This window comes from Thunnus maccoyii, chromosome 23 (assembly GCF_910596095.1).
Source record: "Thunnus maccoyii chromosome 23, fThuMac1.1, whole genome shotgun sequence".
NCBI classification, from domain to species: Eukaryota; Metazoa; Chordata; class Actinopteri; order Scombriformes; family Scombridae; genus Thunnus; species Thunnus maccoyii.
The window spans coordinates 16,678,726-16,694,934 of NC_056555.1; the positions used below are offsets into that span (position 1 = coordinate 16,678,726).

General features: G+C 39.2%; 1 protein-coding gene across 4 annotated transcripts in view; it reads right to left on the reverse strand.

Annotated features, from left to right (window-relative positions):
* anks1b (ankyrin repeat and sterile alpha motif domain containing 1B) overlaps window positions 1-16,209 on the reverse strand; it is a 236,775-nt gene that overhangs the window by 83,960 nt on the left and 136,606 nt on the right. For all 4 annotated transcript variants that reach the window (XM_042403120.1, XM_042403118.1, XM_042403116.1 and 1 more), the window contains exons 12-13: window positions 15,045-15,181; window positions 601-787 (exon numbers count right to left, since the gene is read on the reverse strand). In XM_042403120.1, the coding sequence (XP_042259054.1) occupies window positions 601-787; window positions 15,045-15,181 (324 nt within the window). The remainder of the gene's footprint in view (window positions 1-600; window positions 788-15,044; window positions 15,182-16,209) is intronic.

The window sequence follows — 16,209 nt, forward strand, 5'->3', positions numbered from 1 at the left end:
CGCAGGAGTAACAGAGCATTTTTTGATGATGTCTTGGAGCCTAGTTTTTGAGATATCCGGTAGAGTTTTCCCCTGAAAGTGCTTGTTTGCATCCCAATTTCCAGTTAAACAGACTTGATCCTCATCTACAAACAAAGAATTGTTATCATCTAATACAGTAAAACCACTGAAATGTCCCATCTGAAAGCAGGCCCTAAAAGACAACCACATTTTGGTATTTAATAGCAATAGATACAACTCGAAAACATCACACCAGCATTTCAGACAATATTTAGTTCAGTGGAATTGCCGTGATCAGTGGATTTCCTCCCAAGGTTGAAGTAAATCTGCATAAATCTTTTGCAACAAGTTCAACTTTGTTTACTTGGACACTAGAATTTCTACCACTGACCAAAAACAAACCATCGACTTAAGCTTGAGAGAGACATTTGGTTTGGTAGACAGTTATAAGACGTCCCTTATTGTCCTGTTACTGACCAAGATAACTAGCTTGCTAACTGACAGTTACAGGCCTTTACTCAACACAGCAATTCCCTTCATGGCCTGATGCTCATGAATTGATTATCTTCAGCCCAATCCTGCCCGCTTCATGAGTCTTACCTGTGAGCTGACAGTCGTCGTTGGAGCCTGCAGAGTCCTCTTGGTTGGGGCTGAGAGGAGGGCTGGCGGGGGGGCTGGTGCTGAAGCTGGCGTAGCCGAGGGACGAGCTCACCTCACTGGGCTCGCAGCTGTGGTTGACCGGCCTCTGGACGTCCAGGGACGAGGACAGAGAGGTACGCTGCTTGGGCTGGACACGAAGAGAGTTTGGAATCATTAAATAGAAACTAAAACTATTTATGCAACTGATTTATCTGCTTTTTTAATTCTTTGCTTTTCCTTTTATGTGACGTTAATACATTTTAATTTTATACATTAAAAGTAATGTAAAACCAAACCAAATACATTGCTCCCAACCACAAATAGACCAAATTGGCAATAACAATGACTACTTTTACACGCACACTAATATTCCACTATTATTACGACTATGACAATATTCAGAATTTGATGGTGACGGTGACGACTGTAACTATAAATTTACAATATCAGTCATATCAATATCATTTATAAATATCAGGCAGTAGCTCGCTAATATTTTTCCCCTCGCTGGTTTACTTCACTGCCTGCGGAGATCTTGTGATTCTCATTCCCACGGGAGCAACCCTGAAAACCCGGGAATATTAGTGGAATATTTATTTTCATTAGCCATGTAAACAGCTTATCTTTTTTGGGATAAGGGCAAAAACCAGAATGTTTTGTGCATGTAAATGTATTCAATGTCAGCCAGTTAAATGCTTCCAATGAATAACGATGGTTCTTCTTTTACCTTCAACTAAAGTATCAAAATCAGAATATGGTGATTCCACTTTTATGGATTTGGTGTCTTTTAAATATTATACTGTTGATTAGAGTTGAAAAAATTTTAACATTTCAGTCATATTTCAGTCATATTATAGTCTTAAAGAGAGTTGCAGCCCCATTGTTAATTACTGTGTGTTTCATTATCATCAACTTTTTAAATGTGATAGCACTTTTTAACTTGTTCTTTAGATAATTTCGTACACTATTTTGCTGTTTTCTTTCATGGGACTTTATTTAGGTTTGTCCAGCAACTTCTGTTCTACAAATATTTGCCATGCCACTGTTTCTTTGACTTGATCTACCTTAGACAAATGGCAAGACTGTGAGTGTGAGTATGTTCATTATTACATTATTTGGGGACAGAAAGATGGTCCCCACAAAGTAAACTATTACATTTGAAGGTTAAGACTTTGGTTTAATGTAGGATTAGCTTGGGATTCGACATAATTAAGATTGAGGTAAATCCTCAGGAAATAATTGTTAATCAATGCAGTGTCTGCCTAAGTGAAAAAAACGTGTATTTGTATGTGCATGACTCATTAATTCTGACACCTGACCGATACAGATGTCATTGTGGTTTATGTAATGTACAATACAGATATACAAGTAATAAATAGAGATATGGACAGAAAGGAATAGATGATGATTGCTTGCAGCTAAGTGAGAGAGCAAGACAAAGAGACAAAGCAAAGCAGGGGACAAGTGAAACTGTAGACTGGCATCTGGTAAACACATCTTACATAATGAGGCATTTGCAGCTCTCAACAACCTGCTGCTTTGCTTCACTAACAGCGCAGGCAGTTAAAAACCTGCTGGTGTATGTGTGTGTGTGTGTGTGTGTGTGTGTGTGTGTGTGTGTGTGCACAACCTAGAGGATGTAAGCAAAGTGGATCAATACGGTGAACTATAAAGGCAAAATAACATCCTGAAATATTGAGAGACAGACACATGACAGGACAACCTTCACAAGAAGCTCGCTTACTTATGTGTGACTCAAGGCACAAAAAAAAACAAAAAAAAAAAAACAGAGAAAGAGAAAAGAGAGAGGATGTGAAAGCAGAGAAGGAGAGAGAAAACTCCTTTCCATGCACACTGCTCTCAAATTGGGCTTTGAAGACTCTTCAGATCAACTCAACTAAACTGAAATGAAAAACAAAAGCAAAACAACGACAGGAAAATAGGTTGAGCAAAGGAAGGGCATGAAACATTAAGAGCATTGTACAAGGAAAAATGAAAACTGAAGGTGAAATGACACAGCGAGTGAAAATTAAAGCATAACAAAGAAAAACGAAAGAACAAAGAAAAGACGAAGGACATGATGGGAAGGGGTAATCATTTCAAGCTGGAGAAGATGGAGGTCAGGCATTAAAGATGAAGGATGAAAGAAGGTAGGAAACAGGTATAGTAGGGTAAAAAAAGGGAAAAAGGGTGATGGTCATAACAAAAAGAAATTTAGAAAGGAAAGTCAGAAGGGAAGCAGAATTTAGGATGGAAGGAGGGAGGAAAGGAAGGAGACGATTAGTATTATAGGAAACGAAAGAATGGGAGGAAGAGGAAGCTGCCAGTTATCAGTTTATTTTGATATACACCACCTCACATTTTATATTGAATGTTAAAAAATGAATGCTGTGGAAGAACCTTTATCATCACAAAGGGGGAAAACAAAGCTCTATTAAAGGAAAATTCCACTGAAAAATGCTAAAAATATAGCAAAACTTAGGTCTGTTGTGTTTTGTCCTGCAAATAACTGAACAAACAGAAGTCACACCGAGACATTTTCAAACACACAATTTTGTATTTTCAACAATAATTCATGTTTAACAGTCATGCATGGAGGAGCACAGAGGAGGCACAGATACTAGGCACTACTGTCCCGACTACAGCTGCAGTAAGATCGACTTTTTTTTTTCTGTGGCGAGATGGTCAGTAGGGAATAACACCACAGCAGCAGCAGCAGCAGCATCCAGGGAAGTTTAAAGGACCAATGCATCAACCAGAAAACATCACAAAAGCCCAGAAAGTCGACGGGGAATAAATCTGATGATGTATGAGCCCAGTGGGGAATCTCTGACCGGACAGGAAGTGGGACATGATACACGCTTACTGTCACTATAGGTTGTTTTTTTTAAATCAAGCCAAATGATTATTTATTTTAGAATTCCAAAAATGTACATTTGCAAGCATTATTTACCTGTGTAAGACGTAAGAAACACAAACTAAGAGAAACAAAATCATGCTAACTGAACATACGCCTGCATGAATACAGAAGCTGTAGTGTTTACTTTGCCGCAGGCTTGATAAACAACAAAAAAGACCCAAAATAAATGAGAAGAAACAGCAGTGAACCCCGAATGATGGAACTGCTGTGATGTGACTCTGTGGTATTTCAAAGTGGGAGGTTGAGGCCGCATGCGTCTTCTTTAACAAGCCGTCCGATGTTTAATGACTTCAACTTCCAACTCTGCAACTTCAACTTCTATTCATCCTTTAAGCGTCTCTTTATAGCGACACTTATCTCTGTCTTGTCCCTGTGTGTTTGACTTCTGCTTCTTTCTAACAACTGAAGGCGTCTTCTCTCTCAAGTTGGGCTTATTAAGAGTTTGCACATGCACATTAACACACACACATACTCACATATACGACAAAGCATACACACATACTGTAGCTCTGGTTGGGGCTTAGCGTTCACAATGCGAATGGAAGGCAGGCTAATGAACATGTCATGGCCGATTGGAAGGGGATTAATGAGCGCAGACACACAGATGCGCACACACACAGAGGCAGGCAGGTCCTCTGTGCCTGACTAAACTATAGAAAAAACCTTTTTCCCTGCCTGGCACAGCATCCCTGGGGGAAGACATGCTGTTTAATACTTCACTAATGTGTGTGTGTGTGTTTGAGTGCTACTAAATGACATACCCATTAGCTAAAAATGTCATTGCTCAGCTAAAACGAGGTGAGATGCATTTTTTTTTTGTTGGTTTTTTTTTGCAGTTGAGTTTGCTTGCATGCATTCAAAACTGCTCATTTCTGTGTGAAACTGAGGAATCGAGTGCTGATTTATGAATAACATGATTATCAATTATCATAAAATTATCATGACTGCCAGATCAGATAGAGTTCGGAAATGAGGGTGTCCACTGTTAATGAATGAAACTCATAAATCCATTTTAAAAAAATGCCGCCATTTCTATTGATTTCTCTACTGGCAAACCAAATATGCAATTTAACATGAGCAGGAAACTGAAAGGTAATTATCATAATGGTTCTAATTGATATTTTCAGTTGTTGGAGCAATTACTCTTCTGTTAGCAGTTACAGATGCAGGATATGGAGGACCGCATGTCTTGTTTTGCAAGTGTTTTTATTTCTTTTTCCATTCTCATCCTTTTTTTTTTTTTTTACATTTCTGTCATTATTCCAGTCGCCTCACACATCCACAGAAGGATGTAAACACACAAACTCAGACGGCAAAAAAAAAAAAAAAAAAAAAAAAAAAAGCTCAGAAGAACAGAGCAGATGACACATCAGCATGCAGAGGGGGAAAAACAACAAGAAAATGGAAAAATAAAAAGTAGTAAACATCGAATCCCCTTTTTCCTCACATCCAAAAACTCTTTAAACTAGTATTCTATGATTCAGCTCATGATTTGACATCGCTGCTTTCTTTCTGACACGTTCTGGCTTTTGCTCTCATTTGTTCTGTATTTTTCTTGTGATGATCAAGCATCTTTTTCATTATTCTCTTCAAGCAGAAAGTCAACAACGGTGACCCTCTCAGGTACTGACACACTTTGAGACAATTTCAGCAACATTAACATATATAGTGTCCTAATCTAAACATGCTTCATGGGTCAGGGGGTTCACCCTCGTCCCTCCAGACGTACATTCTCTGTCCACAAACACTAAAGTACACTTATTTAGTGCTCTCATCCCTCTGGCCTGCTGGATTAAACACATTCTTTATTGCCTTTTTGTTAACTGTTATAACAAATGTAAATAAAATCCATCTCTCAGTGACTCGTGATAAATGTGTACAGTAGATGCACTCATTGGTATCATAGTAAGTCCGCTTTAATGCTTGATTTGTGTAAAAAAAAAATCTAGTGCTAACTTTTTTCCAAGGGATAATCTCTTTAAGTTTAGTCTTTTCAATTAAAGGGGTCGTATCACACACATTTCTATATTTATATTCTGGGGCTCTACTGGAATATCTTTGCATGATTTACTAATTTATCTTATAGTGGCTCAGTTCTTCTCAAATACATCTGGATATGCTCGAACCAGAATCAAATTTGAAATATGCAAGTGAACAATGTGAACAACCTTAGCTACAGAATGGACGGCTGTTTGTGGGCATGCACGAACAACCTGATGTCATCACGAGGAGGAAGTAGAGGCAACATTGCAAATGAAGCGTACCAGCCCGCCCTTACTCCCAACTCGTCAAATACTGATGCTTTGTCACGCCCCTCTGCAGCACTTTTTAATGCACTGGGTACGCCTTAATGGCATTTTTTAACATGCAGGGTAGTCCGATGGACTTCTGTAGAGATCCCACCACGTCTGATGACTGACAAGAGCTCACTTTTACCAATATATCAACATAAACCTTACGTATGCTTGATGGGACAAGCATGACACTAATTCTGGTCTCAATTCTGTCACATTTACACTAAATAATCCACATAAGTCTCTTTCTAAAAACACAACTGAGGGAAGAAATAGCTTGAAAACTTGTAGAATCATGCATAACTTCGAATATACAGTAAAACAGCAGTTCTCGTCGTCATCTAAATCACTTGTTGTGGTGTCTGTATCCTGGATTCAGTTAAATATTGTTTTCAAGATTGCCACCTCATAACAAACAGCTTGTTTTTGGTTATTACTACCACACACAAAATATAATCTTTTTACTCTCTCGCCCATTATCTGCCATCTCTCCACTCTGCAATTTTGAGACACTACGCTTAACTGTAGCTCAGTTTGAACTGAGAGTAATTCACCTTTGTTCTGTTTTTTTTGTTGCCATATAGAGCAATAAAGCAGATTTCACTCTAAACCTGTTGTGGCACACAATCTGAAATGCAGTGCAGAGGCTCGGCTCACCACTAATGAGGGGAATGAACTGCATGATTTATTGAAATAATCTAAATGCTACAAATCCTTTTAATACGGGTGGGAAATAGCAGGAAACGGCTCAGATGTATAACTCCCACTGGAGAGCTTTTAGCATTAGCTTGAGTCCGTTAAATTAACAGTATATGACCCACATCTCTCCTCCGGGGCCACAGGCTTCCTTCTGGCTGGGAAATCAGCTCAGGTAGAGTGCAGGTAGCTGCCAGACAAGTGGTGATAAGAATGAGCTGACCAAGGTAAGTGAAGCTAAACTAATCTTTTTTTTCACCTTATGGTTTCTCCATTTTCCCTCTTTTTTGCTTCCTGTCCCCTCTTTCCTGAGCCAAACAGCTGTCATGATTGTTGGATTGATTGTGTGTGTGTGCACGTGTGGTGTGTGTTTGTTTATGTGCGGTGTTAGCTCAGCCTACAACGTGGACTCGATAACGAGCCGGCGTGAATGAGTCACACTCATTACAGTTGTATAGTACATGTGCTGTAGTTACACACAGATCCGAGGAAATTTGCTGGAAGATTAACTGACTGGAGCAGAGAGAGATCATCGAGTGACAGCGCGTGTGTGTATCCAGCACAAACACAGCCTCAGCGGCTAGCTGATTGACGAGTGTGAACAGATTAATGAGCTCTAAATGCCAAAGTGATTAGTGATCTCTCTGTGTGCGTGTTTTATTAAAGGTTTTCTGGTGAAAAAAATGGCTCATCGCAGGTTTAATAAGTTGCACACTCAGAAATATATTGAAATGCTAATGAGACAATGATTATCTCACAGCTATGAGCCTTAATATTAGTGGAGCAATAAACAATTACTTTTACTTTTGGTCAATCTATTGATGTTTTATTAGATTATTTAGTCTATAAAAGAGACCACAAGGCAAGATACTCATTTTAAAACGATTAAACAGAAAAACTAGCTTACATTTGAGAAGCTGGAGACAGAGAAGGTTTCATATTTTTGCAGACAGATTGTCAGAACTGTTGATTACATTTCTGCCAATCAACTAATGGTTTGGCACTATTTGCTATACACTGCTACATCTACTTATGACTTTCTTCTGGGTAACATGTTAGCAAAAATTACATTAAATGCGTCATTTTCTTGACCAGTTGAATGTTAGTTACAGTTACTTACATTTTAGCCCTGGTTTCATCAACCATCTTCTGAGAAAAATAGATAAAAATTTGTCTGTTTGGTTTCTTACATGTTAGATTTTTTGACCAGCTACTTGTTTACTTGCCATGTTATGCCAGCAGGCAGCTTAAAAGTCACCTGTGTGAGCTTGAGGTGTTGATTCGCAGTGGGATTTATACAGTAGCACTAGCAACACTTTTATATTAGTCTTACATGCATCATTTGATTCAGTTGACTTTTTTCTACATTGAACATTGTAAATAACTTTAGTATAAAGTCAAGAGGTTGCGATATGTAGCACATCATCGCCAGTGAAGCTCTGTAAACAGAACCGCATCCCCACACAAACACTGTGGCGTCTGCTGTACATAGAACTACTCTCCAGAGGCTGCAAAATGTGATTGCTGTTACTAGTCTTTGGAGCCATTTCTAAAAAACCTAATGTGCCCAAATTCTTTCAGGACAAGGAACATGTCACCTAGTGCGTTTTTAATAGTTTTTGGACAACAACGGAGGTCTACAGCACAGTGGAATAAGATATATCAAGCTTTGGTGTAATGGGACCAATTCATTGTTGGTTTGGCTCTGCACATGAGATTTGTTGACAATAAGAAAAATATAGAAAATTACCAACCATATCCTTTAATAGAACTTAAGTTTTCTAGTACTCCCCTTCTACTGTTTTGAACTTTGAGATCTGAACCAGCTATGTAGTTCAAAAGTATATCTTTCGGCTGATCTGGTTTGTTTATTCTAATTGTTATTCTCAAAATTTCTCTCCACTGATGTTACCTCACCTTTAAGTTCACTAGTGTATGTTGGTAAAAACAAACCATCTCTTCAAGAAACACTAAAATCAATTCTTTTATCGAGGTGAGACTGAGTCTAATGTTCCTTAAGTGATTTGCTCAAGAGCAGCTTGACCCTCAGTTATTTGAGGAGAGTATAAGTCAGTTTTCCTCAAACAGATCCTACAGAGGGGTTTTAAACAAGGACCTGGTTGTGAGCCTCAAACCTCTTACAGGCTGCTGCTGTCTCCTACGTGACAGCTGTGTTGTATTCGGTACGTTTACCATCAAGTGCTTTGTGTGTGTGTGTCTCTGCATCCTCTCAACCTCTGTATGAGGAAAATATCTATTATCTCTACACCTCTTTGAAGCATCAGAAACCAGTTACCCTGCCTTATCGCTTATCGCTCTGCTCGGAGTACGTGTCGGGCTGCGGGTATGTGGTCAGGAACGCTATGGGCTCTATCAGATTTTCATTGTGTGCATTCTTGTATGTGTTCATACATATGTAACAATGTACTCATGTCTGACAAGATCTGTATGTGTGCAATGCATACTGTAAAGTAAATCCACGTGCATGTGCGTGTGGCCCGACTATGACATGCTGTCATACTTGGAAAACAACGACATAGAGAAGCTGTTCGGGTCACATAGACACACTCACACATTTGCACCTTCCAGAGTTGTAAAATCCTGTCTGTGAGTATTACAAGCCGCTGTGTGGTGTTTTAGCTTTTGAGAAATCTTTAAACACATTAATCTGTTGCTCCAACTTGACTTCCTGGATTATATTTCATTGTCTACCTTAAACAATAGGTCCACAACCCTTGTTTTAATGCAGGGCTGATTTCAATCTGAATGCAGCCTAACCTTCACCCTGATCTTAACCTCAATTTAATTCTAATCTGAATCCTAAAACCAAGACTTTTATAAGGGCTGTGCTCAGATGAAGGCCTATTAGAAGTCAAAACACAGATTGTGGAGCGGCAGTAACTTTATCTTCTGTCCTTCAGATTTCATTGTGAACAGTGGCATTAGCACAATAACACATTGTTCCTACTATAAGGTTTTCTGTCTGGGATATGAGTTTTCACTATGTGTTACATACAACATAGTGAAGCAAAAGCTGAGCTAGATTAAACTTTTACGGCAGGGCACTCTGCGTTGGGACCCCTGCTGTGCCGACACCAGCACCAGTTTCATTCATTACATTTGATTTAGAGTTAAAAATCCATTTGTCTGCAAGATAAATGACAATCCTGATAATCATTAAACTGTTTTGAAGGTATTTCTAGACCCATTTTTTTATAATACATACATGCAATATACACAAAGAAGTGATAGAAGAGACAGTGCATAGTGTGTGTTGTTGCGTCTTATGTGAGCATGTGATTGTTTTAGATAGCTTCAGCCTTTGTGGGTGCAAACGCAAACACACACACACACACACACACACACACACACACACACACACACACACACACACACACACACACACACACACACACAGGCAGGCAGCAAAGTAGGACACTGAGCCAGTGGGTACGACACTGATAACCCCATGATGCATTGTGCGTTTCAGTCCTTCTTGCTTTCCCTCTTTCTGCATCCTTTCACCCCTTTGATTATTCCCTTATTCTTTCTCTTTTTCACATCCCATCTGACCGTGAGTGTGATCAAGAGCTTGTGGAGATCTAACATGTCCAGCTGACAGTTTGGACAAGAAGTAAAGGGATAAAGAAATAAAAAAACGACCCAGACACTAAGCCAAAGGATTCCAGTCAACATAGCTGCTGTGATCTCTTCACGCTTTTACAAAGTGATCATGTGTTTCTTTTTTTTTTCCACTGACTGGCTTGCAGTCAACACTACAGCAGCATTAGCGCTACATGAGCTGAATAATTTCTTTTAAACTTGAATCTAAAGACCAAAATTACCAAGAACACATTTTTATTTACAGTAACAGCCTTGGGGAGCTTTGTCACAGGAGGGAGGGAGAGTTACACGCTGCAAAAAATATCAGCCACGGTAGCAAGTCACTGAGTCTAACAAGTCTTTATTAGTTACTTAAATTCAATGAGAATCACAGTATACACAGGAAGAGATAGCGCTACTTCTTTCCAGTGCAATTGCATTACTTAATTTGCTGATTATTGTTTATTTGCAATGGGAAAAAGTTAAATTATCATTTGTTAATGACATCTAGACATTTTGCCACATACTGTAAACATCTACATACTCCTAGTTTCCAGATTTAGTGTTGGCTTTTAAGAATTAGTGGTGAATATGGGAAAGGCATGATCAAACTGGACATCAAGATGACAACGGTTAGTAAAGTTTGTCAAAATCACATAGTAAAATGTTTTAAAACCAATAGAGATACAGATTTTATGGAGACTGCAAATTTATAACCTGTGGGTGTAGCGTTTGAAAGACGTTTGAAGGGGTTTAACAAATGATATTATCGAGTTGCATTATGGGAAATGTAGAATCCTGAGTTTTTGAAGCTCGACCCCTACTGAGGACTAAAAGTCAGGAACTCTTGACCAATGCTACTTCGATTTCTGACCATTCTTTAGTTTAATGTGTAACTTGCAAGTCAACTCTGTGGAACTGCACTACTAATGCTTGAGTATCCCTTTTTAACTAATCCTTGTTGAGTGAAATGGTTATTTTCATGTTTTACAACAACAGAATCTAGTAATTAGAGGAAACAGAAGCAGTAGGGGGTTCATTCACTGCCTTGCTCACTGGAAGTTTAACCTTTGAAATCCTTCATAAGTTTGCTTGTTTAGCATTCAGTTTGCTAGTATAATAATCAGGAAATGCCGTATTTACTACATACACAATGACATGTGTGACATTATAGAGGAAGCAGCTGAGTAAAATATGTTTTTCAGCACAAACTAGAGCCACTGAGCTACATTATGTCATTATATAACTGTTCATGAGATGGCAACATCACTGTCTTAACAAGCAAAAGTGAAATTCAATCCTTACTTTCACTGGAAAGCCCCTCTGGAAGGCTGACAGCATGACATTAATATTCTAGTACTGAAAACAGGAAGGACCACAGAAGCCCAGACTCTTGTATACAGTCTATGCTGCAACAGTCATGCGTGTTTGTCAGAGCGGGTGTTCGGCGTACAGCGTATACTGATGAAATAGCCAGCGGGAGCATTAAAAAGAATGAAATGAATTCTAGAAAATTAATTAGGCGCTATAAAATTGAACTCTGGTGCTCCTTGATTATGTGCGCTTCAAGCAAAGCGGAGGCCTGCTGGGCACCACATGTGATCCCTCTATACACATTAGTTAACATGCCAGAGAAAGACTCATGATGAGAGGATGAGGGGTGATGATGGCAGATGGGAGGGTGAGTGAAAGGAGGAAGAGAAGGTGTTGAGATGAGTGAAGGACATTCGGAGGGTTAAAAGAAGGTAAAGTTGTGAGGATTTACAGAGGCTGTCCATCCTAGCGAGATATTTAGAGTCATTATCAACCCCAAAATTCTTATTTTCTTCAGAAAAGTTAATAATAAGGAAGCAAGTGTCTTTGTCTTAATAAGGAAGGCACACTTGATTAAAAAAACCTCGAAAAAAGTTAATTCACAAGGTAATTATGTCGCTCTGCTGTCACACTAACTAACAGTTTTTGATTCATTACCAAAAAAAGCCGTGACGAATATTTTTTTCAGCGTGCAGTCACACATTATCTGCAGACTGAGAAAACAACTGCCTTTCATTATCAAGGTGCGAAACGTTCATGCTGCACTTGTGTGTCTGATACTATCTTCCCAGTGACAGAAGTGAGAGGACTAAATGAATTGCAAGTATCACTAATGAGGTTCATTTGTTGTCGCATTTGAATCGCTGAATGTTGATTTGGATTTTTTTCATGATCAGTGGCGTACTATTAATCTATTCTGTTGTTGTACAACTCTGTCACAGAAGCAACAGAAAGACTGAGGTTATGTGAGCATTTCAGATATAAAATAACAGGGTTTTTCCTTCTAATACGATTATACTGATACTGTACATATTCATTGCAGATTTCTTTAATACTTCAGTGGAGGCCCATGAGGCTCCTTCCCTGAAATAATCCTAACGCAGCATTTTTATTAGATTCCACACAAGTGTGATGAGTCATTTCTGATGATGAACCCACCTTAGCTTAAGGCTGCCAGGACACAACTGAATATGAACAGTCAGCTGGATTGGTTTCTCCATTTGATCCCCACTAACAGGAGATGAGAGCGTCAGGTGATGCTAAACATATCCTGCTCCTTACAGTAGCTGTCAGATCTTTACTTTCACTTTAAAATGTACAGAATATTTTTCACTAACGATGTGAAAAAGATGCTCCTGCACAGATAGGAGATGGGATGAGGGGAAGTGGATTTATGTAAGAACCAAGATTTTTAGCTTCCAGGATTCTGAATTGATTCACAAAAATCTATTCTTGTATGCTAACGAGATTTTGATTTTTTTCTAATCTGAATATGTTTATTTTCAGGCTATTACTGCAGTGTGTTGTGCTCTAATACAGGGAGGATTTACTCATTTTTTGGCCATTGCTATACCAAACATAACTGGCTGCTAGCAGTTAAGCTGACCAATATTGATTGACCAAAACATTGACAAATAAGCAGTTATGTATTTGAAAAAGTAAGGGAACTGCAGTAATTTGTCAAAAAGAAGCTCCCACACACTGTAACACAACGAGTTCTGCAGCGATGTGTTCACTGTCCACAGCAATTAACGTGAACATACTCGCACTCTTCTCATTTCGAGAGCTGCAATGGCTCTAAGACACTGTAGTGGGCACGTTGGGGAAAAATCTACAGCAAGGCTGCTCTTGAGGTTGAAGAAAGAAGGGAAAGTCAAATGTGATGTCTCTTTTTTAGAGCTTTCACAATGGCTGCATATTGCCAATGCACGGTATGTGTTATTTTATTCTACTTGTTTCATACTCAAAAACATGTTTTCTATCGCAAGTTTGTTTTTAAGGAGGTAGAAGAGGAAGTGACAGGTTCAGAGGTACCATAGACCGTAGACTCTCTATAAAGATGGACGTAGCAAGGCGTAATGTCACCCATTGGTTTGCATTGGAGCCAGTTTGAAGCTCAGAGTTGCTGCTTACAGTTAGCACCATCTTTTCCACTTGGCACCAGGACCTTCCAAATAAGTTAACGTTAGCTTACTGGTAAGACCGAGCGGTGCAGACTTGTGCTAACATTAGCTAACTGACACAGCAGATATCATTATCAAGTTACATTAAACTTACCGAAATATTGCGACAATAGTCCGACTCAATCATAATCACAGCTGTCAATCAACACCCACATGAAAGACATCAAAGCTACTATTCCTCTTTATATCTTATTAATGAGCAATAATTTCCAAAATGACCACAAGCACACCTATTAGAGGGCCTGAATTGAGAGACTGAGACCACAATGACTCATTGAAAAAATGTATTGACTCACTATTTCTTGAGAGAAGTTGACTATTGCACCGTATGTAGTTGCCGCTTGCCATAGACCAATGAGAGTGCAGAGAGCAGCAAGAACAATGCAGCGTGTCCAGTCTCAATACAGGTGTGCAAAGATACTTTTCATATAAACTGCAGAAATTTGGAAATGTTACACAAAATTGCGTACAATGTGGCCCTGATACAAATCTTAACTTTTCACTACACAAAAACACAATTTGAAAACACACATATGAACCAGACTGGTAGCAGCTGTAGTAAATAGAGAATAGATTGAGGACATACTTTGAATCTGAGAATGGAAATTGAATCAAATTTCCATCCCTGATAGCAGACATTGATGGGGAACTGTGTGTGTTTACATGATATAGTATCCCAGTTTTTTTCCAACAGAAACCCAGTTAGCATATTCAGGTTCTCAAAACCAGGACATGGGCTTTTTTTGGCTTCCTGTAAGCAGGATATGATGTTTAAATTCACCAACATAATGAGATACTTTGATATACCAAACTCAAATGTGCTTTGAGAGTGACTGCCAGAGCAACAGAAACAGTGAGACACAGAGAGAGAGAGAGGAGTGCAGATGAAATGAAACAGAGACAATCAGACAGGGTGAGAAACAGACAGAGATGTTTACCACTGTGTGTGTGGGTGTGTGGGTGTGTGGGTGGGTGGGTGCAGGTGTTTAAGCTACTTGTAGGTGGATACTGTGAAGTTCAATAATACATCCAGTGCCTTTGCTACACATTCATTAGTGTGTGTGTGTGTGTGTGTACACCAGGTATTCCTCATATTGTGGGGACGTAAGTCTGTTTAAACATTCATGTTGTGGAGACTCGCCTCCCTTATGGGGACAAAAAGCAAGTCCCCTTAAAGTAAATCATTAGTTCTTGGGTGAAGACTTGGATTAAAATTAAGGTTAGTTTAGGGTTATGTTAACTTTAGGGTTAGGCATGTGGTGGTTGTTGTTAAGTTTGGGTTAAGTCTCAAGGAAATGAATATAAGTCAATGTAATGTCCTCTGAAGTGATGGAAACACGAGTGTGTGTGTGTGTGTGTGTGTGTGTGTGTGTGTGTGTGTGTGTGTGCACTCACCTGTGGGCGGATGACTCTTTCGATGTTCTTCAGGGCCGTGTCAGGGGAGGGGGGCGAACAGTCTGGAGTGGGGCCTGTTGAGCAGTTGCCATGGTTACCGTGCTCCCCCTCACTCACCGGTGCATGGGACAAGTGACCTTGGAGAGAGAGAGAGAGAGGGAAACAGAGTGAGAGACAGGTAGGGGGAGAAATTGGAGATGCCAGGATCATACTATGCATAACATTTATGTCTTCCGAGATGGTCGCTACGATGAGATGATCCTGCCACGACTTAGCTGAGAGACATGTCAAGTTTAAACTACGACCAATCATAACTTGGGAGCTTCGTGATCTGCATGATCAGGGAGGAGCTACAAACAGACCTCCAGTATTAAGAAAGCTAAAAAAAAACAGAAGTAGGAGAGAAAAACATTCAAGTCTTTCCACTGGGGCCTTGTGAATAACCCTGGATACATTCAGTGATAAAAACAACTAATTAATTTCTCATTTTCATTCTCAAAACCCAATATCTGCTGGATTTTACCATTTCCTGCCTAATATCTTGTAGTCTAGTCCAGACTTCAGAATTATGTTCTGCTCAAATTGTTAGTCACAAGTTGTTTAATCTAATATTGACTTTCCAATATTAAAAAAAGTTCCAGATATTGCTTTTAGAAGTTCCTAAAACAAGCAAAACTGTGGAAAATGAGTTGAATTACAATATTTCATCCTTGTGACAACAAGACAGCCACGCTAGCGGCTTTGTGAGACTTTGAGCTAAATGCTAACTTTATCAAGCTGACATGCTCAAATTAACATTCGCTACGCTAAACACTAAGTACAGCTGAGGCTAATGCTATTAGTTCTGCAGGTATTTGGTTATAAAAAAGTCTAATTCCTAAAATTTTGACCTGATGATGGTGCCAGAGGAAAAGTCGTCCTCTGGGACCATGAAAGTTTCTTGGGGAATCTGTTATCTGAATAGTTGTTGAGATACAGTATTTAAGTCTGGACTAAAGTGTGGACAAACAAACCATCCAACATTGACATTCCTAGAGCCACGCTGGTAGCATGGCTAAACAGATCTGCTCCTCACCCTAATGCGAGTCAAAACAGCAGTATTTCGTCCAGAACGTTATAGATCAATATCACATCACACAGCTACGTTTCAGTCTTCTCCACAACA